The following is a 25,914-nucleotide window of genomic DNA, read 5'->3' as shown; positions in this document are numbered from 1 at the left end:
CCCCCCTCCCCGATCCTCGGCCTCCCTTTCCCCCTCCTCCTCCCCTTGTCTCTCCTCATAATATTATCCTTGATCACTGCCCGGGGTTTGAAGCCCAGAAGTCAGGAGCTGCGTACCCCACCCCCACGGCCCGAGCGCGCACTGATAGGGCCCTCGCTGCTGGCACCTAGTCAAGCTGAGGTGTCATTGGGATCTCAAATTGCAGCGAGGGGCTGGCAGGCAGCCAGAGGCAGTCTATTTAAAAGACAGCCTGTTCTGCAGTATTCAGTCTCTTTAGAAACTTCTCCAGGGGAAAAGTGTTGGGAGATCTACAAAGTGGATTTTTTTTTCCTCTTTTTTTTTTCTCCTTCCCCCTGATTTTTTACCGCTCCTCTGCCGACTTTGCAACAAAACACTCCAACTTTGCAGAAAACTTTTTTTTTTATTATTCTTTTGGTCTTTTTTTTTCTTTGCAAATCTTGGAAGAGGAAAGCGGGAGAGTTGAACAGAGCCGATCGAAACACAACTTTGCTTCATACCAAGCTTCCCAGACGCTCGCTGCGTCGGGAGAGACTTTTTCTCCTTCAGAAGAAGAGGGAGGGGAGGGGAGCTTTGCATCCCCTCTTCCTTCTCCTGCGTTTTCTTTTTTTTTTTTTTTTTCTCCTCCTGACTGCTTTGATGCATTATTAGCAGGACACTGGTTTTCAAGGAACTTTGCTCCCTTCCCAACCTGCCTCCTCCCAGCCCTTTGGGAAGTGTGTGTGCGTGAGTGAGTGAGTGAGTGTGTGAAATCGCCGTCCCACCTCCCCAAACCCCCCTGCTCCCCCACGCCTCCCCCTGCAACCTGTAGGCTGTGCAACCCCTGCAGGCTTCGCTCCCTTTCCCCCCTCCTTCCCTCCCTCTTCTTTGCGCTCCCGCGGATCGCGGTGCGAATTCCCCCTTTCGAGGCGAGAAAAAGGTGAAAGGAGAAACGGGGGGGGGGGGGGGGAAAGAAAAAAAAAGGGAAAAGGGGCGGGCCCCCCCCCTCCCAACCCCAAAAGAAAAGCAGGAGGGTCTCGCACCCCGAGAATAAACCCCAGAGTGGGGCGCATGCAAGCAGGGGCTGCACTTCCTTTTCTGAATTTAATTTTTTAAAATTCTTTAATTTTTTCTTGTAATTTTTTTCTTTTTTTTTTTTTTTTTTTGGCCCCCGAAGGGGCCAGCGGAAAGCCAGCGCCGCCCGCTCCCGGCAGCCCCCCGCGCCCCGTCCCGCAGCATCCCCGCCGCGATGCTGCTGCGGCTCCTGGTGCTGTTGGGCGCCTGCCCGGGGCTGTCGCGGTGCCTGGGCTCCTTCGTGCAGTGCGAGCCCTGCGATGCCAAGGCGCTGTCGCTCTGCCCGCCGCCGCCGCTGGGCTGCGAGCTGGTGAAGGAGCCGGGCTGCGGCTGCTGCCTCACCTGCGCCCTGCCCGCCGGGCAGCCCTGCGGCGTCTACACCGAGCGCTGCGCCCGCGGGCTGCGCTGCCTGCCGCGCCAGGGCGAGGAGAAGCCGCTGCACGCCCTGCTGCACGGCACCGCCGTCTGCCTCAGCGAGAAGAGCTACCGCGAGCAAGCCAAGGCCGGTGAGTGACCCCGATCCTCCAGCCGCAGGTCTCCCGGATGCTTATCCGCCTTGCCGGTTCCTTTTCCATCTTGCCGCCTGCTTTTTCCACCCCACCGCCAGCTCCCGGCTGCGTTTTCCTTTCTCTCGTTCCGGGTGCTCTTCCATGACCCTCCGCTTGCTTTTCCGTCTTTCCGGCTCCCTTTCCATCTTTCCGCTTGCTTTTCTGCTCCCTCCCACTGACTGCTCTTCCCTGCCCCCGCCTCTGCTTTCCCATCCCGCCGGCTGCCTTTCCATCTTCCCAGGTGCTGTTCCATGCCCCCGCTTGCTTTTCCGCCTTCCCGGCTACTTTTCCATCTTTCCACCCGCTTTTCCATCCCCACCCTCCCCCCGCCTGCGCTTCCAGCCCCCTCCCCCGCCGTGTGCTTTTTCGCCTTCCCGGCTCCTCCATTCCCCTGCACTACCACCAGCTGCTTTTCCATCTTTTTGGCTACTTTTCTGTCTTTCTGCCTGACTTTTCTCTTTCTCTCACACAGTTACACACTCTGACTGCTGTTCCATCTTTGTAGCTATTTCCCCATTCTTTCTTCTCCCCACCCCCTCCACGAGCAACTTTTCCAAGCTCCCAGTTGCTTTTCCATCTTTCCTGTCTGCTCCACTACCACTTCCCCTGGCTGCTCTTTCACCCCTCTATTGCTTTTCCACCTTTCCAGCTACTTTCACATCTTTCTAGCTGTTCTTCCACCCACACCCGCTGCTTTTCCATTTTTGTGGGTACTCTTCCATCCCCCTAACTGTTCTTCCATGCCCCCTGCCACTTTTCCCATCCTTTCCATCTGTGCTCCGGTCAAACCTCCTGTTGCATCATCTCACAGCCTCCCCCACCCTGCCTTCCATCATTGCCTCTTGTTTGCCCCATCTCCAGTGGAAAGGTTTTCTTTCCCCCCTTCCCAGATGCACCTTCTTAGTCACAGCTGCATCCCAATCCTTCCCCAGTTGCATCCTTTACATCTTTCCTGCATCCCTGCCTTCAACCCTCTCCCTGACACCTGTCTATCATCATATCCTCCACCTTGCTCTGGGGCCTGAACTGATCTCTGCAGATTGAAGTACAGAGGAGAGCAGGGCATCTCCTTACAACCAACAGCCCCATTCCCAAAGTCCTCAGCCACCCCCAGGTTTGTTGCTCTGCCTCACACTTCCTCCTTGGAATCACTACAGCCTGCACTTTCTGTCTGCCAGCTGCTGGACCTCTTTGTTGGGCGATGGGTTTTAGCTCAGGGAGGTGAAGTAAGCAGGTGCATTAGGGACAGGATATGCATTTGCAAAAAATAATGGTGGTGTGGCTAATAACGGGAAAGAACAGGTTAAAAGCAAGCATGAAGGCAAGCACAGCAGCACCAGTGCAATGCCAAGTTTCTGAAATGTTTGCACCTTGCACGTGACAAAAGCATGAAAGAAAGCGCTCCTTCATTTTGGCACTCATTTCACTCCCATTTCTGGATCCTGTAGCTCATGTGAGGACAGATTCCTTATATTCTTCCAAATACATCTGTATTTCTGCCATGGTGTGAAGGGGAGGTAGGGGAGGGTGTCCGTATGTCTGGGGGACCACTTGGCAAAAAAAAAACGAAACAGAAACCCTCACTTTTTTTGGTCCATGAAAAAGTCATTTCTACTTGTTAGCAAGCGTCTGCAACAAGAATCCTTTTCTCCTTTCTAGCACCTAATAAATCTTGATGCTTTTATTATTTTTCCCCTTTGCTGCTTGCAGGCAGTGGTTGTGTTGCTATGCTCCATCCTTCAGAGCAAAACCAAATTCTGTGTGTAGTAACTTCCCCCCTCCCTCAAATGACATCAGATGTCCAAACTCTCTTTAATCAGCCAGAAACAGCAAAGCTGAGCTTGGTTTTTTGAAGGGTGGCTGGAAGGGATGAGGGTTGGGAGCCGACCTGCACAGGGAGCAGAGGGTGAGGCCAGGAGCCACGTTCCTGCCATGGAGCCCAGGAAGCTGGGCAGTCACCGCCGTCAGCGGAGATAGGCGAAGTATCCCGGAGCGCGTCATCCTGGTGTTTATTTACTCTGCACGTGTGTGTTCGTGGCAGGGGCAGGTGGTGTGGTCGGGAAGGCAAAGCCATGCAGCTGAAACCCAGCAGGAGAGCAGGGCCCATCCTTGCACCTGTGCCGAAGGTGCCCCATACAAACACCTGAAAAAGCTTTGGCGCTTGGCTCCCAGCATGAATCTCCTTCTGTTTCACCTGCCTTGCGCTTCCCTAAGAAACTAGTCCTTTAGCAGGTGCTTTGTGTGAAAATTTTAGCCAGGTCCCTTGTAATTCCACTGCTTTTGATTTTCTTGGGATGGGGAACACCCGTTGAATGAACAAGGAGAGGGACAGTAAAGCAGCGGCAGGTTTGTCATGCAAACCAACCCCCTGGCACCACCTGCACTTCCAGTTGGGACTCCCTGAATGCCGCAGGGGCTTCTTTTTGACACGTTTTGTTCGCAGACAGCAGATGAGCCTGGATTGGAAAGGCTGCTGCAAGAAGCCACAGGAGACCAGCAGGCTCCTCTTGAGATTTATGCAATTGCAAAAAACAAATAAAAAATAAATCAGGAATTCCTGAGGATGGGAGAGAGGAAAAAAGTCACTTGGCATTCAACTGGTAGTGTGTGAGAACAAAGTATATTTTCATAGGCATGTTTCTAAGCAACAGGGCAAGAAAAGAAATGAAGTTTGACTTGAACTTTCTGGCCTATGCCAGTTTGGCCAGCAGCACAGGGACCGTGTGCTGGGGAAGCTGGCCTGGTCCTCCCATCTATCAATGACCAAAATTGGCCCTGAGCTGCGAACCACTGAGAAAAAAATCAGCACTCTGCAAAATAAACTATGTTACAGTGGTGAGGACTAGATCAAACTGCATTTCTATCTATTTCTGCTCTTGTGCTGGCCAAGTTTAAAATTGCAGATGCTTTCCTCCTTATGGACAAGGTGGAAATGCATCGAGCAGCACTGCAAGAGCCAGAGCCTGGGAGACCAGGCTTTGGTCTCCTGTAGAGCAGATGTCTTGCCCGGGGACGAGATGCTTGTGCAGTTTCCTCATATGTATGCTGGGAACAGTGGTACTGAGGAATGCTAGAGGTAATGAGCAGAATGTCCTCCTGGTTTGTTGAGAGGTCTGAAATGAAAGCAAGTGTGGGATTAAAGAGACTTAGTAGGGCTTGTTTTAAGTAGATGGATATGTAGGTACTGACAGGATGGTCCCTGTAGTCCTTCCTGCCACAACAGACACTGTCCTTCACTGAAAGCCAAACATCACGTCTGCAATTGACTGTTCCTGGTAAAAAAATATGAATGAGCTTCATTTATGGCACAGGCTGCAGGATTCTGGGTTTTCTCTGTTTTGTTTAGGTTTCCTTTGAAATATACCACCTCTTTCCATTTTTCTCCCCTGTGCTCCTGCCAGACTTCCTCCTGCTGAGACAGCAAGGTCAGGCTGAGCACCGGGGAGTGGAGGGCACAGATTGGAGCCTGCTGCCCTAAAAAGGCTCATGGAAAAACAAAGGTTGTCAAATATTTCCTTCTCTCTCGTTCCTGCTCTCTTTCTAGAAAGCGAGCAAGACTTGGCAAGTTTCCTCATGAAACCGTGAGCCAACGATAACCAGGAGGGGAAGGGGGGGGTTTGCAGAATTAGCCCTAAGAAAATCATCTTTGCTGCGTCAGCTGACAGGAGGAGGAGGACTGCTGCCGAGCCCAAATTTCCTGCAGCTTGTGTTTGGTGCTATCCTTTATTGCTCCCCAACATATTTTCCCCCACCCCATTCCCCCTTCCCTTATTCGCCTGCTCTACATTTGGGGATGTGGAGCTTCAGGGGTGAGCAAAGGGGATGTGACGAGGCAGGTGGGCAGCTCCATGTCGAGATCCGGGATGAGGGTGAGGGTTAGGGCAGGGGTCATGGAAGCAGGGCGCTTCGGATGCACTATCTTGTGCACATGTGTCACTCTGGGAGGGACCTGGTTTGTGCGAGCGGCAGGTCCATTGCGAAGCAGCTCCGAGCCGTCAAGGTGAAAGCTAGTATCAACAGGCCTGCAAAACCTCAGATACTAAACAGGAGAATCTTCATTTTTCTTTTGATCTGGAGTTTCAACAACAATAACAATATATCAAAAAAAAAAAAGTGAAATCCATCAGGTGCCAGCAAAAGAGCTGGGTTTCTGCGGTGTGTGTGTGTACGGGGGAGGAAGGGATAGGGTGGTTCAAACAGGAAAGGAGGGGCCTTGGCTGGAAGGATTTTTCAGCAGCCTGGTTTCTAAGGAAGGAGGGAGAATATTAAGTAGTTGATCCAAATGAAATTCCTGCCGAGTGCCAGCAGAGTTCACCGGAGAAAAGACGTGGCTCTGTGCGTGCGTGCATGAGTGATAGAGCTGGCCCCGAGCTTCCACGCAGCCCTGGACCCACTCCAGGTCAGTGCAGGGAGCCCCTCCAGAGCCTGCTCCACCACAGCGGAGAGCAGGAGCTGGTCTCAAACGGGAGCCTCTGCAAACTTGAGGAATGCTGGAGGAGGCCATTGTATCTCCTTGTGTCGACACATAGGCAGCAGCAGCAGCAGCAGCAGCAGCATCCTGTGCCCAGATGATCGTCGCGGCTTTGGCACGTCAGTAACATGAGCACAGTCATGTGCGACTGGAAGCGTTTGCCTGACTGCGGGGTGTCCCCTCAGGCTTGACAGAAGGGGGTAGGAAAGATTTGGTACCTTCTGTGCCAGCTTCAAGACATCCCCCGGTGTCTTTTGTCGCTTAGTTTGTCGCACGTGTCAGGGCGGAGGGGGGAGGAAGAGGAGGAGAGGCGGCGGCCGGCGCTGCCGCAGGCGGAGCGCGGTGCTCTGCTTCCTCCTAACGACCGCTGGAAGCTCTGCTCGCCCCGGGCCGGAAGAGCCGCAGATGCAGGAGCAGCTGCGGGAGCTGCTACAGCAGCGTTTCCCAAAACTCTTCATGCAAACTGAAAGGCCTGGGAGCAGCCTGGGAAGGGTGGCGGGAACCTCAGCCCCTCCGGGGCTTGCCGTCCTCTGCTCGGCGGGGTGAGCTAAGAACAGTTGTAGAGCAGATAAAAGTGCCCATGGCACACCAAATCCTGGCTGCTTTTTCCCCCCAAGCACTTAGTGGCGCAAATTCAAGGCCAGACGTAAGTGGAGAAATTGGCTGGAACACACCTGTCCCTCAGTGTGTGCTGCAGAGCAGCAGGATTGATGTGCACAGGGAAGATATGCGTGTGAGCATATGCACACATGTACCCGTGTTCACACGCCCACACATGCCTGCATAAACATTTAATGTGTGCAAGCACACACACGGAGCAGTCTTGTCTCTGGAGGCAGAATGGTTTCTAGGCAGCACACACAAACCTCTCTTAGATGCGCAGGTTCTGGTTATGACTGGCACATCAGTATTTTGCCATCAAGATCAGATACTGGCATACAGATCAGCCTACCCTATCCTCCCACTGAGGGCTCAGAAATGAGATGCACCAGGTGAGCATATCAAACAATGGGAGGTGAGGAAGGAGATAGATGCAAGATCTGTCCTCCTCTCAGCCAGCTGTGTGGATCCAAACTCACCCCGTGCTTGGAGGTGGGTTGTGTTTTCTGGCTAGACTAGGATAATACACTAAGAGATTTCATAAGGGCAAATTCTCCCATATCAAACAAGCAAATTCTCCACAGCGAAGGTGTGAAGTTGTGACTTGCAAAGGACAGCCAGTCCACCTGCCAGGGCAGTGGTGCCTGGTGTTATAGGTGGAGGAGATGGTGCCAGGGACCCTGAGGTCTCTGGGAACCTGCAAACTTCTCTATGCCCAGGCAGCAACCACTGGCCTTCAGGAAGGTGTGAAAGAAGAACTGAATTGGGAAAAGACAGCACATTTGCTGAGATGTAGCAGCTGAGGATAGGAGAAACAGCCTCCAGCACTGACCAGAGGAAGCTATAGGACCCAAAGACACGATGCACACAGAGGTCAGAGATGATCCAAAGATCATCTTTGGCCGTGTGAACTCACTGGCAGCCAGCCTGATAACCACCTAGTCATTTATAAGGAGGGTTTTTACAGGGAAAAAGTAGATATTATTTGTTTGTCGTCAGGACAGGAATAGCCAAAAGTATGAGGAGGCTCTGCTGGTGAGAAGGAGAGGGATGCCTGACCCCCCATGCTGGAATCCCCTAAGACCTGGCCCGCTGGGTCCAGCGAGCATGAGCCTCCACACTGGGTCTCCCCAGGGCGATACATAGGGCTGCCTGTGGGACGTGGAGTGGGGCAGCAGTTGTGCCTGCACTCCTGGGTCATGGGGCTGCCCATTTAAGATCACTGGGCACGGTTCATGATTCATGCCTTGGGTCAACCTGGAAGGGTCCCGTCACATCTGGTGACATCCCCCACCCTCTCGCCACTCAACCCCCACAAGACACTGTGTTCCTTTGGCTGTGTAGCCAAGGCGAGTCCCAGCAAGATGTTGTTTTTGAGGTGGCTCTTTGATGCAAGTGATATGAGGGGACCCCTTAGTGTTCATGTCAATCCACTGCTTGAAGTTAATCCCAGCAGGGGCCAGCACAATGTGTTTGCAGAAATTTAGGACTCTTGGTGATTTGACATGGGCAAATTTGCTCATTTGTCAGCATGTTTTGGTAAGTCTTCTGTCTGTTTCTGATGTTTCCAGGACAAGTGTGAGAGAGACTCTGGTCAACAGGTTAAATTTTGAGGAGGCATGTTAAACTTATGCTTGTGAAGTCAGTGGGCATTTCTTGTGTGCACATGCACAAGTACTTGTTCTCACTATTGCCCTTATCTCCAGACCCCTCTGATATTCCATCATTTTTCACTGTAAGTCCACCCCAGTGTTGCTGTCTCTTCCATGCAGAATGGGGGAATGTGGGGTCAGTATCTCCCACTCTAAATGGGCACACCATGCCCTGTCAGGGCTTGATCCTGCAAGATGCTGAGCACTTTTCCTTGAGGGCCAGAGAATCAAAGGCTTTAGGGCACCTCTCTCCTCAGTGGGAACCAGCTGCCTCAGTCCTCGAAGGACTGTGGGGCCAAAGCAAAGGCTGTTGGCTCTGGCAGAGTTGGAGAGCTCTTTGCAGCTTCAGGCCTCCAGGGCTGTTGTTGCAGTTTGGTTTGTTTGCTTGTTGGATGGACACAGCTGGCTCGCTGATGGAGATAATTGTTATGTTGATGGAGATGACTTGTCTGGTTGCTATTTAAGGGCAGGAAGGTAATCCTGACAGATACTTAAGGAAATGATTGCCTAGCTAAACAGAAGAAGGAATGTTTCTGAAAGGTAACTTTGGGGGGCAAAGTTGGCTAATATTCATTATTCTTTTTTGTAGAAAAACAGTAGAAATATTTTATTTTTCCAAATACAGATGGGATTCATCAGAAGATGATTAAATCAACAGAGCCATTTATTATTCATGCTTAAGAAATCAGATGTTATGTGTTAGACTAATGATGAAAATCTGTAATTAAATAAGCCAGTGAAAACTATGGAACCTGGCTTTCACTTCCTAATTTAAAGGAGGTGGTGGAAAAGAAGAAAAGTTTTACTGTGGAAGAATTGCATGCCTTACACCTGTCCAGCAGTCAATTATGCTGCTGCCACGGCTGCATATATGTCTTAAGATACTTTAATTATATCTAAATACAAAGTGATATACAGTCATTGCTTTCACTTGTGCGTCTTTCTTTCCTGATGAAATAGTAGATGTGGGTGAAATTTTCTGTATCATTTCATAGCCATTTCAGCATCCAGTTATTTGGTTTTGTAAAAGCAGCGGTGGCCTGAGGTTGCAGGAGAAGCAACAAAGTGCAACAATGATTTTATCATTCCAGAAAGGCTCCAGATCTGTGGCAAGGGGTGATTAGTTGTCTTTCATGGAGCTTCAGACCCCAAAATGGAGGTCTGTACCCTTTTCTACATCAAGAGACCCATTGGGGTTTTTTAACATTCAAAAGCATCTTTGCATCGTGTTGGACCAAGAGAAATTGCTAATGTATGCAGTGGTACAGGGTGGAAAATGGCTAAGAGAGGCAAGACTCATCCATTAGGATCAAACTTGAGCAAATTTCTCCTTATCAATATTGTCAGAATGTGAATGTCAAGCTTCTGGTACTTTTTTGTGGTCTGATTTAGGTGGACTGAGAGATTAAATAACAGCCAGGCCTACTGCAGGCAAAGGCTTTCTGAGAGAAGGAGCTAAGGCAGAAGGGAGTCCTGAGGGCAGAGGTTGGAAATGTCATCCCTCAGAGGTGGTAATAGTCAGGATGGACGGTACATGTGGTGATGTGTCATCTGGTGCTGACACAGAGATGAGCAATGGATGATCTCACACAGCTTTTCTATCTGGTTTAAGGCAAAACTGTGAAAGTGAGGCGGAAGGCCTAGAAGTTAATCCAGGCTAGGCTGGCTTAATCACAGCTGCACACCTGAAATACTTTTGGCATTGTAGCAGTTCTTGTCCAACACCTGACACAGGTGCATCTCCACACTCCACCTTAATGTGCCTTTTCCTCTCTCTTTGTGGTGGGCAAGGGGTTTGACTTTCTTGGCTCTTCCAGTTCCTGACTGCTGTTGAGGCCAACAGAGACCCTCAATAACCAACTGTGGAGAAAGATCTGGGCACGGAGGCCACCAGCTTCTGGTGGGAGTAGCGTTTCCCGGAGTCAGTTCCAGTAGGACATTTGTTAAAACTTCTGCTCAACATGAAAAAAATCAGATTCAAAACCCTGTCCAAAAGGCAAAAGTTGCCTTCATCCGTAAGCAGGCCAGAGAGCTTAGCATAACCTGTAGTGACCGCATTTTTGGTAGGACATCCTTTTCTCAGGATCCTCTCCTTTAATACAGGATTTTCCTCTTAATTTTGTACTGTTCCTAAGGTAAGGAGCTACAATATCCACACTGACTTCCCAGCTCTTGATAGTCACCAGCAGCACTCTTTTGGTTATGGGTCAGCTTCTAAGGCCTGACTCTACTATGATTAGTAATACTTGGGTTCAGAAACCAAAATTGCATTGGCATCGTGGCAGCACCTGCTTTTAATTCCAGGTTTCTTGATGTCTCATGTATATTGATACCAGTCTTCACATGAGTTTTAAAGGCAAGCCCCGCATAGTCCAAGAGGGCAAATTACCTACTCCTTCTCCCTAGTTACACTTCCTCCATTGCTGTCACTGAGCTACCTGCATCCAAAAAAGTCCCTCTTCCTGCTTTTTTTTCATACAATAATGATAGTTGATGGACACTGTTAGGGTTCTCTTCCAACCCATCACACCTCCTTCATTTCTACAGGCACAGTAAGATTTTTTCCAAGTCATCTCTGGTGGCCAGATGATCAAAACAAACAACCTTTTGTTTTCATTCAGAAAATGTTAAAGCATGTGTGTTCTCATCTTTTTGCCACAAATAAGCCCTGTGGAGAAACTGCTGGTAAACAATTCAATGATGCCTTTTAGGAACTAATCCAGATTTTCCTCACCTTTATTGTTAGTTAGGCAGAGACTGTCATGCAGTCTTCTCTGAGTTTTCCTTCTTTGCTCTTTTCTGCTCTTAGTTTCTTGGCAGTTTGGTATGGGTTTTGCCTCCTTTATTGCAACCAAGGAAATCTGCCACTAGGGTGGATTTATTGGAAAAGATGCAAGACTAAGAAAGGCTGAATTATTTCATGCTTTCCAGGAAGGAAAAATATATCTTGGTCACTCTAATATTGAATGATGATTTATTTAAATTTCTGTGGGTCATAATTCAGCTCTCAGCTTCTTCTGCAGTTTCGGCATATGGAATGGGGAACATCTGCAGTCTCCAGATGATGTGAAGGAAATATGTTTTATCTTCCTATCATCAGTGCATCAGCAACAGGAGCTTCTTGATATAAATCTAGTCCTGAAAAACTTCCTTCCCCTCCACTTGCCAGTTCAGTTCTCTGGAAGATAGCTGCTTGTATCAGCCTGACATTTCCTGAACAAAGTTATCTAGCAACAGAGTGGCTGCAATTTTGCAAGATGGTGCACATCAGCATCATTTAATTGAAACGGATGGAGGTTTGTTCATCATCTTACTGGAGGGCAAAACTCTGGAAAGTTTCCCAATTCTTTTATTGGTTAGATATTTTGGGTTGTCTCTTGGACAGAAATCATTGTCATGAGAACCTAGAGTCTCTGGCTGTGTGCTGCCTGTTGACTCAGACCCTCACCTGGTCTTGGTGTGTCTTGTATGTGCATTGCAAACTCCCACACCTGCATGGAGAACTGATTGTAAACAGATTTGGGAACTCCTTGGAAAGAGACAAAGACAACACCTCCTGTTCAGCCCCAGTCTTTGCTTTTACATCTCAAGGCAGCAGCTGTCTAGCCCATCAGCTGGTGCCCAAGCTTGGCTCTTCCAGCACAACATGGGTGCTTGGAGACTGCTGAACTAACAACTAGCAATGTGTAGGGAAGGAGCTTCCATCATGAAGCTCCCCATATCCAAACCTGCTTTTCTCCTTGCTCTACAGAGTTGCTCTCAGAGAGTTTTATTTTGTGGCTGCAGCAAGGAAGGGCAGCTAAGGAAAGCACCATTTGGCACCTAGCAACACAGATCCTTCCTTAAGCTTCCAGTTCCCATAGCTGTACCTTTCCCACCTCCATGGCATTTGCTGGCACTGCGGAGAAGTCATGCTGATCCAGAGATCCGCTCCTACAGATAGGTCCTGCACTTCCAGAGCAGACCAAAACATGAGCTGGTTCTCTTGAGAGCTCCTTTCCCACATGCCGAGCTGCATTTCTCCCCCATCCAGCTCTGTATGAGGACTCCGAGGTCATCAGGATGCTGATCTCCCTTTCCCATGAATCCTGTGTGAACCTGGGGGCAGCCCAAGCACCTGATATTCACGCTCTGCAGGTGAGCCCTGGCTGATACAGCAGAATCTGCATCCACAGGTTTCTGCTGAGGAGACATTACTCACCTGAGAAAGAGCTGGTCTTCCAGGCTAGTTCAGCAAAGCCCATACAATAACTTAAAAAAAAAAAGGCCACAGCCATCAGTGCTTGCTCTCTGAGGCTCTTGAGGGATCCTCCTGGCTCTTGGCTTAATAAAATGGAGATAAGTCCTAGCCTTCCAAGCCAGCTCTCTGGATGCTTTTCCATCTCTTCTCTGAGCTTGGTCTTGCTGATCCATATCCTTCCCTTAAAAGGTGTCTCAGTGGAACAAGGGAGTGAACAAGTCTCATCAACTTCCACCATGTTGTCACAGGGATATAAGATACTGGAATACCCTGGAGCCCCTCTTCCAAAAGTTTGTGTGGCTTTTGAGCGGTGGAGTGATTGGATTCTGATCACCTGTCTTTGGTAGGTGACTGGGTGTGGTGGGGCAGAGTGGGTGTTTCTGAGAGCACTTCACAGTGCTTTGACTGCTGAAGACTTTCTTCCACACTCTGCAAATCACAAAAGTGTTTTGTTGCCTTTGGCAGCTGTTGAAGTTCCTAATTCCCAGGGAAGGAAATACGGTGTGCGTTTTCTTACTACTGCTCCTGTGTCTGCAAAACAGCTTGGCCCATGGGAACTACATCACAGGCTGCAAGGGGACCAAGACTGAAGAGGTGGTGGGAGTTACCTTTTCTTAACTTCAGATGTTTGGAGGCCTAAGTGTGATCATTGGAGTCACAGGAGAAGAGACTGGAGTTTCCAGAGATATGTCGTTCCACCCTAAAATCAACACCCAAGCCAAATGATGGGGCTGGTCACATTTTGGAGGGTGCAGCATCTCTGCAATGACTTACACATGGAGTTTGACCATGCAGAGCACCTCAGTGTTAGCATTCAGGTGTTATGTGACATAGATTTGTTTTAAGTGTCTGTTGCACGTTTCTGAGACTTGTGGGAGGTGGGGTGGCAGTCCCAGCAGGGCTGCTGTTTTTGTGTTCTTGGTGTGTGGTGTCTCCTCTGAGCCTCTCATCACCTGCAAGTATTACCAGCATGCTCCCTTGCCAGTCCTTACCAGACAGACTGCACCGGCCTGATGCCGAGACCCCACCAAAGCACAAAAGTTCGTTCAAAGTCCAAGGCATATTGCAGCTGGCTCTCCAGCAGACAACACCCTGGGCTAGTGGAAGGACTGGCTGGAGCCTCCATCCTCAGCCCTGGCTGCTCCACCTCCAGTTGGTGCCAGATGGCCTCGGGCTGGGCGGCTGCCTGAGCTCACTGCCTGACCTCACCAGGGCGGTGGCCTCAGCAGTGACCCCAGCCCAGGCACAGTGCCTAGGCTCCTCCACTGACCACCCCAGCAGGGCTGGGGGCCGGTCACCACCGGGCCAGGGGCTGTGCCTGCGACAGGAATGTAAACGAGCTGTTCTTCGTTAGGCGGGTGAAAGCTCCTGGGCTTTTGCCTGGGCTGAGTCTGGTGGCCTCTCGGGAGCTCAGGAATGCTTTTGCTCAGTTGTACTCTCCAGCTGCCAAAGGGTGCAAGATGAGATGACACTCCTAGCTTTGCATCCCTTCCCTGCCTGCATTATCCCTTCCCTGCCTGCATCTTGAGAATGCAAACACAGTGGCTGTCTCTGTGTGCTGACCAGGAAGGAGGAATTTTTATTGTCACATCATGGCCACAGGTGCAAGTCCAGGTCAGGGAGGAATTTGCCTGCCCATTCCGGTGTAGGTCAAGCATGTCCCCTCCTCTGGAGTGGCAACAAATGGGAAGGGCAGCTGGGGAAAATACCCAGGGTTTTTACCAGCCAGGTACCTAAGAAAATAATTCCTGTATAAACCGCATATGCAATGAGCACCTCTGCACAGAGATGGCTGAGTCTGGGGACAGAGGACGGACTGGGTAAATTCTCAAGGTCTCCACCAGTGACATTTGTGTTGTTCCTGTGCTAGAGTTTTAGCTGAGATCCCCATTAAGTCTTTCTCCAACACCTTCCTGCTTAAGTGGTGTATTATGTTAGTGCCTATGCTGTAAATAATAATGATCGTGATAATAATCAAGAGGGCTGTTTAGCAGGGTTGTGCTGTGGTTGTGTATGTACTTCTTAGGTGCATGTGGCTTTTGGGGGTGGTGTTGAACAGGACAGCAAGTCCTCTAGCAGCGGGCTGTGGCTGTAACGAGCACGGATCATTAGGAGCAGCAGTCAATAGATCCTTTCTGCCAGAAACCAATGAAAATGTGTTACAAAAACTCAAGCCTCCCAGCCATTTGGAAGAAGCTTCGTGCTCCACTCTGTAATGTCAGCAGGCAGGGATGCAGTGTTCCCACACACTCCACTCTCCAGTGTGGATGCACCCATTACCTTACTGGGAGTTCACATGGGTCCAAAACGTCTGAAGTCCAGGAGCACCAGGCTGGGTTTTGATGCAGAGCAGGATGATGTGTAGTCTGCTCTGAGTGGTATTTGCTGAGGACAGCAGGCAGCCAGACAGGAGCAATTTGTGGCTTCCCAGAAACAGTGCCTGGCATTTTGCTACTCCCCTTCCCTTCTGCAGGGAATGGTTGGAAATGGTTCCTGTTAGGGAGCTTCCTCTGGCTAGCCTGGAGTGGGGAGAAGACACTATGCCCTCAGCCCAGGGCAGAGGACAGCTCACACTGCTGTGGGTATTTTCTGCCTCCCAGGGCTCATGGATTAAGACATCAATAGCACAGTCCTTTTGGCCTGGCCTGGGTCAAGAGCCTTTCCAGATGCTTGCCCCTCTTTCCCTGGGCAACAGTGGATCACACCAGACGTGAAGCCATGGGGTGGCTCTGAGTTGAGTCCAGTCTCCTGCCTTGGCTGTAGGGTCAACATCCCTTTGAGGTTGCTGCAGCCCACATGCCACCTCCAAGCTAGCCGGGCATCCTTGGCTTGGCCAGCAGTGTAATTCTTTTGTGTCATTTTTCTGTGCCAGTAAGCTTGGGGCCTCTACTGAGAGGTGATCTCCTCCTGAGTTGTGGGGAGAAGGACTGGAGCTGTGCAAGCCACCCACCTCCTGTTTCCCACTGTCCCTCATCTGGGGACACCATGAGTAGGGACTTCCTGCCCTATGCCCACAGGGATGCAGCGTGCTTTGTCTGTGCCTTGTGCCCCCAGAGAGGCAGCTCTGCCTCTGCAGAGGGTCACCAGGCTGGCAGGCGGATGGGAGTAGGCAGGAAGGGGCTGTGCGGCAGGCCAGAACCTGACAGTGAAGGAGGAGGAACGCCAGCCTCCTTGCTGAGTCTTAAACACAAGTAGGGCTCATTTGAGGACGTTGCTTCTGCCAGCACGTCCTCAGGCATGGAGGCACAGCGATGCCAATGCTGCCTGCCATGAGCCAGCCTGGGGGCAGACAAAGGTTAATGAATGAGCTGGTGGGTGAGGATGGGCATGTGCGTGCAGGAGCTCTAGAGATGCTGGCATGTGTGTCTGGTCCTGGTGGCAGTGGGCAGCTGCAGGTTGATGTGGGTGGGCCAGCCAGGAAGAGAAGGGAGGGGCTGCATGGGTGCTGCATGCCCCAGCTCTGCCTTTTCCTCTCCTCTTGGCACTGGGAAGGTCCCTTACCAGCTGCCCAGGGCTTGTCAGGAGTTTCTGTCAGAGACCTCTGCCCTTCAGTTTGTCAAAATTGGCTTGTTAGAAGAAGGGGTTGTGTCAGCTTTGTTGTTGGAGGAAATTAGGCTATAAAAAATATTAGAGGGTGGAGGAAAGGGATCCCTTCAAGGCATCCATGGAGTTGTCACTGGGATATAAAGACCCAAACTAGACACCACTGCTGAGTCACAGATGAAGGAGTCCCATCACTTCCATCCCTTGTTGTATGACTTCCCAAGTGAATGTTCCCACTTGAGGGGGAGCACATACATGCCAGGGACAGTGAAGGGGTCAGTTCCAGGTGGTTTTTCAGCCCTGCAGAAAGCACTGGACTCGGGCTGGGATCTCAGCAGCTTTTAGTGCACATCAGTTGCAAGAGCACAGGGATCCTGTGGCTCCCATCTCTCCTTGCTGAAAGGGCCCCACATTAGTCCTCAGCTCACTCTGGCTTGCTGGCAGCTTTAAGGAGAGGAGGGATAAGGTGCTTGCAAGAGGGTAAAGCTGCTGACCTTGTGAGCAGTCTGAGCTGCTGCAAACACCCATTGCATGGCGAGTCCTGGGGACTGGACACCCTGTACTGTTTTTCTGACTGAATCCTCACTGCCTTGTACCCTTTATTTGTTATTTGTTTTTATTTGTTAGGATTGCCCTAAGAAGCTGTGCCTCACTTATTTGTTATTGCAGAGGTAATGAGCTATGCTCCTCTTGTGCTGCTGGGGGGTTGCCAGAACCAATGTGAAACCTCCCTCCCCTTATTACTGTAGGGCAGCCCAGGGAGATACTTTGGCAGCGCCTTCTCCAGCCCTGGATGTGGGTGCCAGAGGGAATTCCTGGGACAGAACACAGCGTGTTTCATTGCCATAAGTAGGGCTTAGTCACTGCAGATGCCTCTGTTCTTCTTTTGGACCTTGAGTTGCCACAATATCTTTTGAGGTAAAGGATGTGCTTTGGCTGCACCTTGTATTGTTTCATTCTCTGGGGAGTAATTCCCAGTTTACTCAATCTCTTCTCTATCCCCTGTCTGTCATCCTCTTAGAGTAGAGGAGCCCTGATCTGTGCAGGCAGTTGAGTCCTGCAGCAAGGAATAAAACCCCAAGCATATGAGCATCATGAGGCAAAATGGCAAAATGATCCCATCCTGGGGAGCCACGTGAGTCCTGCAGATGGTGCAGGGAATTGTTTTTGTTGCTCTGAGCAGTTGTTAGGGTGTCGAGTTGGGGATGCAGATCCAATGCTGCTCTTGTGGAAACAGAAAAAACAAAGGGCCACTGTAATAAATAAGTGGCCAGCAGAAACTTTCCATTTTTTGCTGGGACAGTGCAAGGTCACCTTGGCAAGGAGGAGTAGGAGACTGGGACCTGTGACTGGCCTGGTCACCCAGTGACCAGCCCGTCTGCTTGGTCACCTCCAAACCCTGCAGATGAGGTGTGTGTGACAGTCTGGCACTGCCATCTGCCACTGAGCGTCTCGTCTGTCCCCCCCGCTGGGCATCCTCAGACATCCCTGTGCAGCAGTAGCATCCTTGTCACCTTTCTCCCTCTGGTGCTGCATCTGGGTTCCAGGAAGCAGTCGGTCTGCAGGAAGAATCCTGTTTGCCTTGTTGGGGGCATATCTCTGCTTTTATTTTAATCCTGAGTCTTTTTCCCTCCTGTAGGAGGGGATGAGCTGGGTTTCACTGGCATAGAAACTGCAAGAAATTCAGCAACAGATTCCAGCTACTATGATGCTTTTCCTTCTGCTGCAGTGAGTTTCCTCATGGTCACTTGCTGGTCTCAGCACAGACTTGTCATCAGCACTGGACTTCTGGGGATCCAGGGGTCAGGAGACCGGGAACTTCAGGAGCTTTAAACTGTATGCAAATTTAATCAAGAAATAACCCTTTTTCACTCTGGTGGTTGTACTAAATGTCACAAGTCATCTAAGTTTAGACTGTCACCAGCTTGCTCCTATATATAACTACACAGAGCTCCTGACTGCATCCTGCCAGCAGAGGTTATGCTGGGGGGTCTACAGGAAGATGAGTGCCACGGACAGAGCCTAAACATGGTCCCCCTTTGCTGTCAGTACCATCAGTGGCAGTCAGGCAGCATTGCTTGGCGGTGTTACCCTTAGCTTTGCTGGCTGCTTGGTGTGTGCCAGCAGATGGGAGCTGGTTTGGTCCCATGAGTGGGGCTGCAAGCTGAGGACCCTGGAGGTCCCAGCGCTTGTCAGCTGCATCTTTGGTATCACTGCTGAAGTGCCTGCCCAGCCACATGCTGGCTGTGCTGAGTGATTGACCTTGGCTTTGGAGTTGTCTCATCTTCAAGCATTCCTGGCTTTTGTTCTTGCCTTCTCAAGGCAGGCTGAAGTACGAATTCATTACTTAATCCTCTCAGCATGGATAAACAGGGGCTTCTCTGCCTCATTTATGCGTCATCTGACCCTTCCTGGAGGTAGGATCACCCTCACACTGGTCTTTTTCCACAAAAACAATGATGGCCCTTGTATGTAGAAATGCATCCTAGACCTCCAACTCCTCCATGCACTCTAGACACCTTCCTGTCCCGAGCTCAGAAGTCACACAAAAACCTTGTGAAGTCCCACACAGTGGGATAAAGCCAGGGCTGTAGGCAGCAGCTGGGAAGGGGATTTCTTTGGTTATTTGTTTTCATCCTGCCTGGTGCAAAGGTCTCCTTGGGGGTTGGGCAAGAGGCTCTCTGTGCAAAAGCAAGCCGTACTCATGTCATGGAGACCTGACAGTTTGGTACCCCTTCCCTTGCAGAACGGGAGTCCCGGGAGCATGAGGAGCCGACTACATCGGAGATGACGGAGGAGACCTACCCGCCCAAGGCCTACCGGCCCAAGCATGGGCGCCTCTCTGAGCTCAAGGCTGAAGCCCTGAAGAAGGACCGCCGGAAGAAGCTGACCCTGGCCAAGTTCGTGGGCATGGCCGAGAACACAGCTCACCCTCGTGTCGTCATCCCCGAGCTCCGGCAGGAGTTTGAGCTGGTGGGTGCCTTCACCTTCCCTCCATGGGACTCCCATGGGAAGGTGACTGTGGGAGGGCATTTACCCCAGGGAAATGGGTACTAGTGGGGGGGACCTGGGGGCTTTTGCAGCTGGGAGGTTCTGTGAGGTGCTTTCCTTCTCACATTTGATCTCCCTGTGTGCAGGGCCCGTGCCGCAGGCATATGGAGGCGTCCCTGCAGGAGCTGAAGGGTAGCCAGCGTATGGTGCCCCGCGCTGTCCACCTCCCCAACTGCGACCGCAAGGGCTTCTACAAGAGGAAGCAGGTAAGATGTTCCCCATCCAGGAAGGCTTTTCTCTGCTGCTGCCCTCCGTGGGAAGGATGGAGGTTTTTCCTCTGCTGGGTTGGTTGGGATGTTGCTGAAAGCATCTCCAGACACATTTGGTGGTGGGTGGCCTTGCTGATGGCTCCAAGTGCCATCTGGCCTGAAGCAAGCATCCTGAAGGAGCTGGTGAGGGAGGGAGAAAATTCAGAGAACCCTGGGCTGGGGTAGCAGCAGGGATGGGGATGTGCTAAAAGCAGACAGCAGGAGCCAGATCCTACCCAGGGGATTGCATCACTGGTGTGAAAGAGGCGAGGCCTGATCCCAAGGGAGGAAGCCACAGTGTTTGGGGGCCAACTCCTAATCTCTGCCCTTGGGTGTCTCCCCAGTGCAAGCCCTCCCGAGGTCGGAAGCGTGGGTTGTGTTGGTGTGTGGACAAGTACGGCATGAAGCTGCCGGGGACTGACTTCCTGAGCGGAGACCTGCAGTGCCACGCATTCGACAGCAGCAATGTGGAGTGAAGCCGCATCCCCTCCCTCCGCCCCATCACTATCTACCCAGACTCCCTTCCACCCTCCCCTCTGCACCTCCCTGTGCCCCGGGACTCCAATTCCTTTCATCTCATGTAAGACGAAAAAAGAAAGGAAAAGAAAAAAGAGAAAGGAAGGAAAATGAAAAAAAAACAGAAAGGGAAAGAAAGAAAGAAGGTAAGTAAGGAAAGGAAAAGTAAAAAGAGAGAAAGAAAGAAAAAAGAGAAAAGAAAAAAGAAAATTAAAAAAGAGAAGAAAAGAGAAAAGAAGAGAAAAGGAAAAAGAGAAGAGAGAAAAGGAAAAAAAGAGAAGAGAGAAAAATAAACTCTGAAGAAACTGAGGACTCGGAATCTACAACAGCCTTTTGACAACAAGGACTCAGCAAGGAAAGGATAGAGCCAGAGACAAACCAGCCATGGCCACTCTGCCAACCTGCACCTCTCCCCAACGCTGCCTGCACCCCTCTGCCACAAGCAGAGGTCACCCTGATGTAGGAAGCTCTCCAAGTTGGTGATTTTCCAAGTATGGGTTTTGGGCAGGTTCTTTTTTTTTTTTTTTTTTTTTTTTTTTTGGTGTTAGCTAGTTGATTTCTGAAGGGTCTTGAGAGAAAATCTTGTGGCCACCAGCATTCCCCTTGCAGTCCTCCAGTGTCCTCCCCATATTGCTGGGACTCACTTGAGTTGATTGGATTTCCATCTCAAATGACTGCCCCTATTCCAGGCAGATTTCAGCAAGGGAGGAGGCATGACACTGTTGGCTTTGTGTCTGGAGATGAGCTGGGGAGGGAAACACAGATCCTGCAATGGCACAAATACCCCCAGAAAATATCTGTGGACTTCCAAAAAAAATCATCCCAAAAGGAAATACAGTCCTCCCTGTCCAGTTCATCTTGAATGGAAGGTCAGAAATCTTCGTGGACAAGCAGGACTCTGACCTTTGTCCATCCAGGTGTGAAAGTGTATGCATATGTGTGTGCATTGATGTGGCTTTCCCTCCTTGCAACACTTCACCTTGAAATCCGGAGGTTTCAATGTAATATGCAATTGGGGGATATGCTGCCCCTCCCAAAAACAAATAATAACCTGCTGGGTTAAGCACAGAAGCAGAGTTATGGAGGAGCATCGGTGCCTGTGGAATCAGGGCCTCATCAACACTGAGGGGGTACATCCCTGTTCAGACTGAAGTATCCCTACATGGGGCAGGGGAATCAGGGCCAAAACTCTTCACCACCCTTTGCTACCACAAAGACGACCAACTATGGAGATTTTTTTTTTTTTTCACAGCCAAAAATGTGGTTTGCTCCAGGGGAAAAAAAAAACCCAAACCTCCACTTTGTTTCATCGTGGTTTTTTGTTAAGGCTGGTTTATAGCTTTCCCCGTGGGTAGGAAAATGCCAGTCTCCATCCTTTTGCATTGAGGATACTGCTTATGTTGCCACGGCTGATTCCCACCCTGCAGGAAGATCCTGTGATGGGCCCTTGCCTTTAACCTGGGACCCGGCTCCTTGTTGAGTGACAGCAGCCACCGCACCATGGAGACCCACTGCCTTGGGCATGCTGGGACAGCCCTGGGCTGACTTCCTGACTCATTTGTTGTTTTTAATGTTTGCATTTGATTTTGGGACTCTTGCCTCTTGCTTATCCATGACAAGGGTCTCCACGATGTTGGTGCTGGGAGGAGATCCTGCAGCAAAGGGAAGGAAAGAAAGGAAAGGGAGCTGTGGAGTCTGGGTGCTGCTGTGGGGAAACACACCCACTGGGAACCACATCCTACTGCCACGGCTGGAGCTGGCAGCCAGCACTGGCCAAAGGACACAGCTGATCTCAGGGGGAAAGTTCCTGCACCCTCAAATCCCCTTGAGCTTCCTGGACCTGGGCAGAGAAAAATGGAGGTCCACAGCACCATTGGGACCCCACGAGTGGGGATAGGACAAGAGGGATTCAGCACTAAGGGGTTCTGGTGAAGATTTCTTGCCATCACATGTTGGGAGCCCTCATAGCCTCCCATGAGATGACATCAGTCCCCTAAGCACCCCGTGGGGGCCCCCCACAAGGACGTTACCCTGATGGAGGGCAGGACTGGCCGCCTGCCAAGTGACAGTGGGGGCGAGTTTTGCTGATGGATTTCGACGGAGACCCAGCAGAACGCCTTTCAGCCTGGGGACAAAGCACCTTCCTGTGCTGAAAAGAAGGAAGCATGCCACCAAATGTAGATCTGCCCCCAACAAGCCTGTTGGAGTGGGGTAACCCCCATGTTGCTGGAGGGGAGCACGGTGGGGGCTGAGAGAGGGACCCCTCCAGGCTCTGCAGAGCTGATGGAGCAGGGTTGGTTTAACGAGAGTGGTGGGTTAATGCTGGGGTGCAAGTCGGGTGCAGAATGGGGTGAAGATGGCAGGAGGAGGAGGAGGAGCTTGTGTTAACCCCAAGGGCCACTGGTCACCATTGTTGACACTGTCCGCTTGCTGATCCCTGTGCAAAACCACCTGACTGTTTTAGGCCAGTACCACCTTTCCCAGGACCCTTCCTTCCTTCTCTCTTCCTCTTTCTTGCTTTTTTTTTGTTTGTTTGTTTGTTTTGTTGTTTAATTTCCCGAAACTTGAAAGCCTTTGGCTGCAGAGAAAGAAGACGTGCCCCCGGGGTGGGATGGGAGCAGGCAGAGGGCAGCAGATCCCCATGGACCTTGCCTTTTGGGGAGGATGCTTTTGCAGGGTCTGGGTTAGCTCACATGGCCCCATGGTGGTGTCACAATGAGGCCACCATGGACACTGGTAAGGGGACACAGGGTGACTCTCTGTCCTCTCCCTAAAAACCAAGTCCCCATGGCCCTGGGAGCCCAGAGTACCAAAATTCATCCCACACAGCCTCCCTCACCCTGCACATCCCATGCTGGGATGGCATTGCCTGTTCTGTCCCCACGAACCTGGGGGGAGGATGATGGGCATTTGGGTTGCGCCACCCTCACCTCCCCAGATCTCCTCGGCTCTCAGGATGGGGCACCAGGTGACCTCCCCCAGCTGCCCACTCCCTTAAGGATCCCCAGCAGGACGAGGCTGTTTACAGGCTGCACTAATATTTAGGACTGGGGTTGGAGCCTGGGTCAGGCTGGGAATGAGAGTGACTTCAGGAGGGGTTGGTCACCCTTTGGGGTGGTAGTGATGAGGTGCTCCCATTCTCAGCACCCAGCAGCACCCCTTTGCATTTAGGGTGAGAGAACCAAAAGGGGCAGATTTGGAAGCTGGGGAGGGTTCACCAGAAGGTGCTGGTAATTTGTGCATCCGGGGGTCGTGAGGCTCAGGGGTCTCTGGCTACGGTATTTGCGCCGAGCCCATGTCAGTATCTAGGATGTGAGCTGGGAAGGAGAGGACAAGGATGGCTCAGGACAGCCCTTCCACCACATCTGCCCCGGGAGCTGTGCTCAGTGGCTGGGCTACCCCTTGTCTGTACTGCAGTGGGCTTCGAAAACCACTAGTACAAGGAGCATTTTGCACTATTTCTCTGCTCTCTCCCCTCTTCCCCTTTTCTCCACCTTCTCCGTGAAAATTCTTCTTTGCTGTTGGTTTAGTTTCCTTTTTTTTTTTTGTTTTGTTGTTGTTGTTGATGATTTTTTTCCCCCAAATGGAGCATTGTATATTTAAAGAACCGTCAGTTCACCTCGCTTCCAGACTGCTGTCCTGGCCCTGGCTAGGAGCCCTGCCTGCTGTGGCCCCCTCCCCAGCCCCACCAGCCCCCGCCACTGCCACCGGGACAGACGTCACCGCGCACGTTACCCACCGTTCTAACACAGTTGTTAAAACACACCAGATTCCGAGTTTCCTGCCTGGTTTTTATCTTTAAGCAATACTCACTACACATTTTACGGTAGCTTTTTATAGCTTTACATACATACGGTAGCTCTGTTGTTTCGTTTTGGTTTTGTTGTTTTGGTTTTTTTTTTTTTCCAGTAAACAAGAAATACTCATAATCTTACTGGTGGGAAAAAAAAAAGCAGTTTGTGAAAAACTGACAATGGAAGAAGAGCTTAATGCTCTGTTTAGCATTTTGTACTTAAAAAAAAAACTCACATTTTATTAAAAAGTGAAGATTGCTGTATACTATTTATTCAACTTATAATTTATGTTACTCTTTGATCTTTGTCTTTTCTCATGACAAAGCATTTATTTAATAAAGTTATGCATTCAGTTAGTTTGTGCCTGACCCTCGTGGAGCATCTGTGTGCTGGGGCCTGCCAGTGAGCTGCTCCAGCCCCAAGCATCCCACGACCACCTGTGTTGGGTCCCTTGGGGGGCTCAGCCAGCTCCACATGGGTGCTCAGGGAGGTACAGGGCATGGAGCAAAATGGTGGCAATGCTTTAGGGAAGCTTTTGATACTAGAGCCATCTGCTAGGCTAGTGGTAAAAGTTGCAAGTTTAACTTTACAGCTTCTTGAAAGCAGAGCTACAATTTTTTTTTTTTCTTAGAATTTTCTTTGCATGGATGTGGCCGTGGGGCACAGCACACACGTTCAACTGGCTTACCAGGGTAAAGTACCTGGCAACCAGTGATGTTAAGCCCCTAAATGCTATCGCAGACTGAGCTCCACAGTTTGGGATCGGACGTGCTATTTGAGCCTAAACCTCTTGGGGCCGCTGGAAGCATTTGCCCCACTGTCCCAGTGTGCAGAACATCGCTGGAGCTGCTCAGCCCAGCCAGGCCGTGGTCCTCAAAACACTCTGTGGTGGCTCACCCCCTGCCCTCCCCGGTGCTGGATCTGACCCTGTCCCACCGCCCAGGCACCATCACCCTTCATTCTCCCACTCATCCCCTGATCTCCGTCCTCCTGTGCCCCTCTTCTCCTCCATTCACCTGCCAGCATCACCCCGTGCACCCTGAGCAGGGCAGGAGGCGAAATCATCCCCTTTGCCCCTGCACTGAGGACCGTGGGTTGCCAGGGCTGTGCTAACACGCAGCCCGCACCCATCCTGCAGCACATGGGGCTGGCACAGCCACCGTGTCCCCTCACGGACACCCCGCACGGCTGAGCCCGACCCCTCGGGCAGCACAGGCGGCAGGAGCCGCGCGGCGCCCAGCCGCCACTAGGCGGCGCCACGCCCCTCCCGCGTTACCCTCAGGGCCCGGCCCGGCGGCGCTGCCGCTTCCAGAGGCCCTGAAATTGGGCTTTCCATCCAAAAAGTTAGTGCTGTGCCCCCCGCCTTCAGCTACGGGCTAATTAATCAGCTACGGCCTAATTAATCACATCCCTAAGGACAGCTGGAGCTGTATACACGTGTGTAAATAGCTACAGGTGCACACAGATACAGTCATGCATTCTTACACTAATGATGTGCTTTATATTCAATATCATTGTTTATATTATACTGTTGCATAGGTTTTTATACTAAAATACTACGGAAGAAATTCTCCACTATGAGGATGATGAGGCATTGGAACAGGTTGCCCAGAGAAGTTGCAGATAACCCCTAACGTGGGAGTGTTCAAGGCCAGGTTGGATGGGGCTTGGAGCAGCCTGGTCTAGTGGAAAGTGTCACAGCTTCTGTTTGTTCCCCTCCAGCCCTTGAACGGGAGGGTGGCCCCAGGCACTGCTGGGCTCTGGGCTTGGGCATCTCTGTCACCTCCAGTCCTCTCTGGGCAGCACCTGGCTTGGAGCATCCTTGTGCCCCACCCTGCTACTCGGCCTCCCCCGAGCCACCTTCAGCTCCCCCCAGAGGCACAAAACAGGGTATTAATTTTGCTCCTTTTCCCATGTTCTTCAGCTTATATCACACCCCCCCATCGTGTCTGTCCTCTTTCCCCTCCCCTGCAGCCCCATGCGCTCACTGGCCCCTGTCCCCATACAGTTTCCTGGTGCTCCTCACCACCGGCCAGCCCCTCAACATATGTCAGTCCCAAACTCCTGGCAGGGGGTACAAGAAAGTAGAAGGGGAAGAAGCCCAGTGGTTTTGCCTCCCTTTGGGGAGTCCAAAGGAAACAACAGCTACCTGGATGCTGGATGTTGGGGCCAATACAGGG

General features: G+C 51.1%; 1 protein-coding gene across 1 annotated transcript; it reads left to right on the top strand.

The window, feature by feature from the left end:
- Nucleotides 1-260: 260 nt before the first annotated feature.
- IGFBP5 (insulin like growth factor binding protein 5) lies at nt 261-24,090 on the top strand. Its single transcript, XM_042040371.1, has 4 exons — nt 261-1,577; nt 18,872-19,098; nt 19,263-19,382; nt 19,769-24,090. Exons 1-4 carry the CDS (start codon nt 1,247-1,249, stop codon nt 19,898-19,900), a joined length of 810 nt encoding a protein of 269 aa, XP_041896305.1. The 5' UTR covers nt 261-1,246; the 3' UTR covers nt 19,901-24,090.
- Nucleotides 24,091-25,914: the final 1,824 nt, after the last annotated feature.

The sequence above is a fragment of the Corvus kubaryi genome, unplaced genomic scaffold (genome assembly GCF_017639235.1).
Source record: "Corvus kubaryi isolate FWS band 111438036 unplaced genomic scaffold, C.kubaryi_AGA036_p1.0 37396, whole genome shotgun sequence".
Classification (NCBI taxonomy): domain Eukaryota; kingdom Metazoa; phylum Chordata; class Aves; order Passeriformes; family Corvidae; genus Corvus; species Corvus kubaryi.
This window is presented reverse-complemented; position numbering and strand designations above follow the sequence as displayed.

Excerpts from the sequence above, each read along its gene's own strand:
- IGFBP5 (XM_042040371.1), top strand. The coding sequence starts at position 1,247 with ATGCTGCTGCGGCTCCTGGTGCTGTTGGGCGCCTGCCCGGGGCTGTCG. Across the intron at positions 1,578-18,871 it reads CCGCGAGCAAGCCAAGGCCG|AACGGGAGTCCCGGGAGCAT; the intron begins GTGAGTGACCCC and ends CTTCCCTTGCAG. Across the intron at positions 19,099-19,262 it reads TCCGGCAGGAGTTTGAGCTG|GGCCCGTGCCGCAGGCATAT; the intron begins GTGGGTGCCTTC and ends CCCTGTGTGCAG.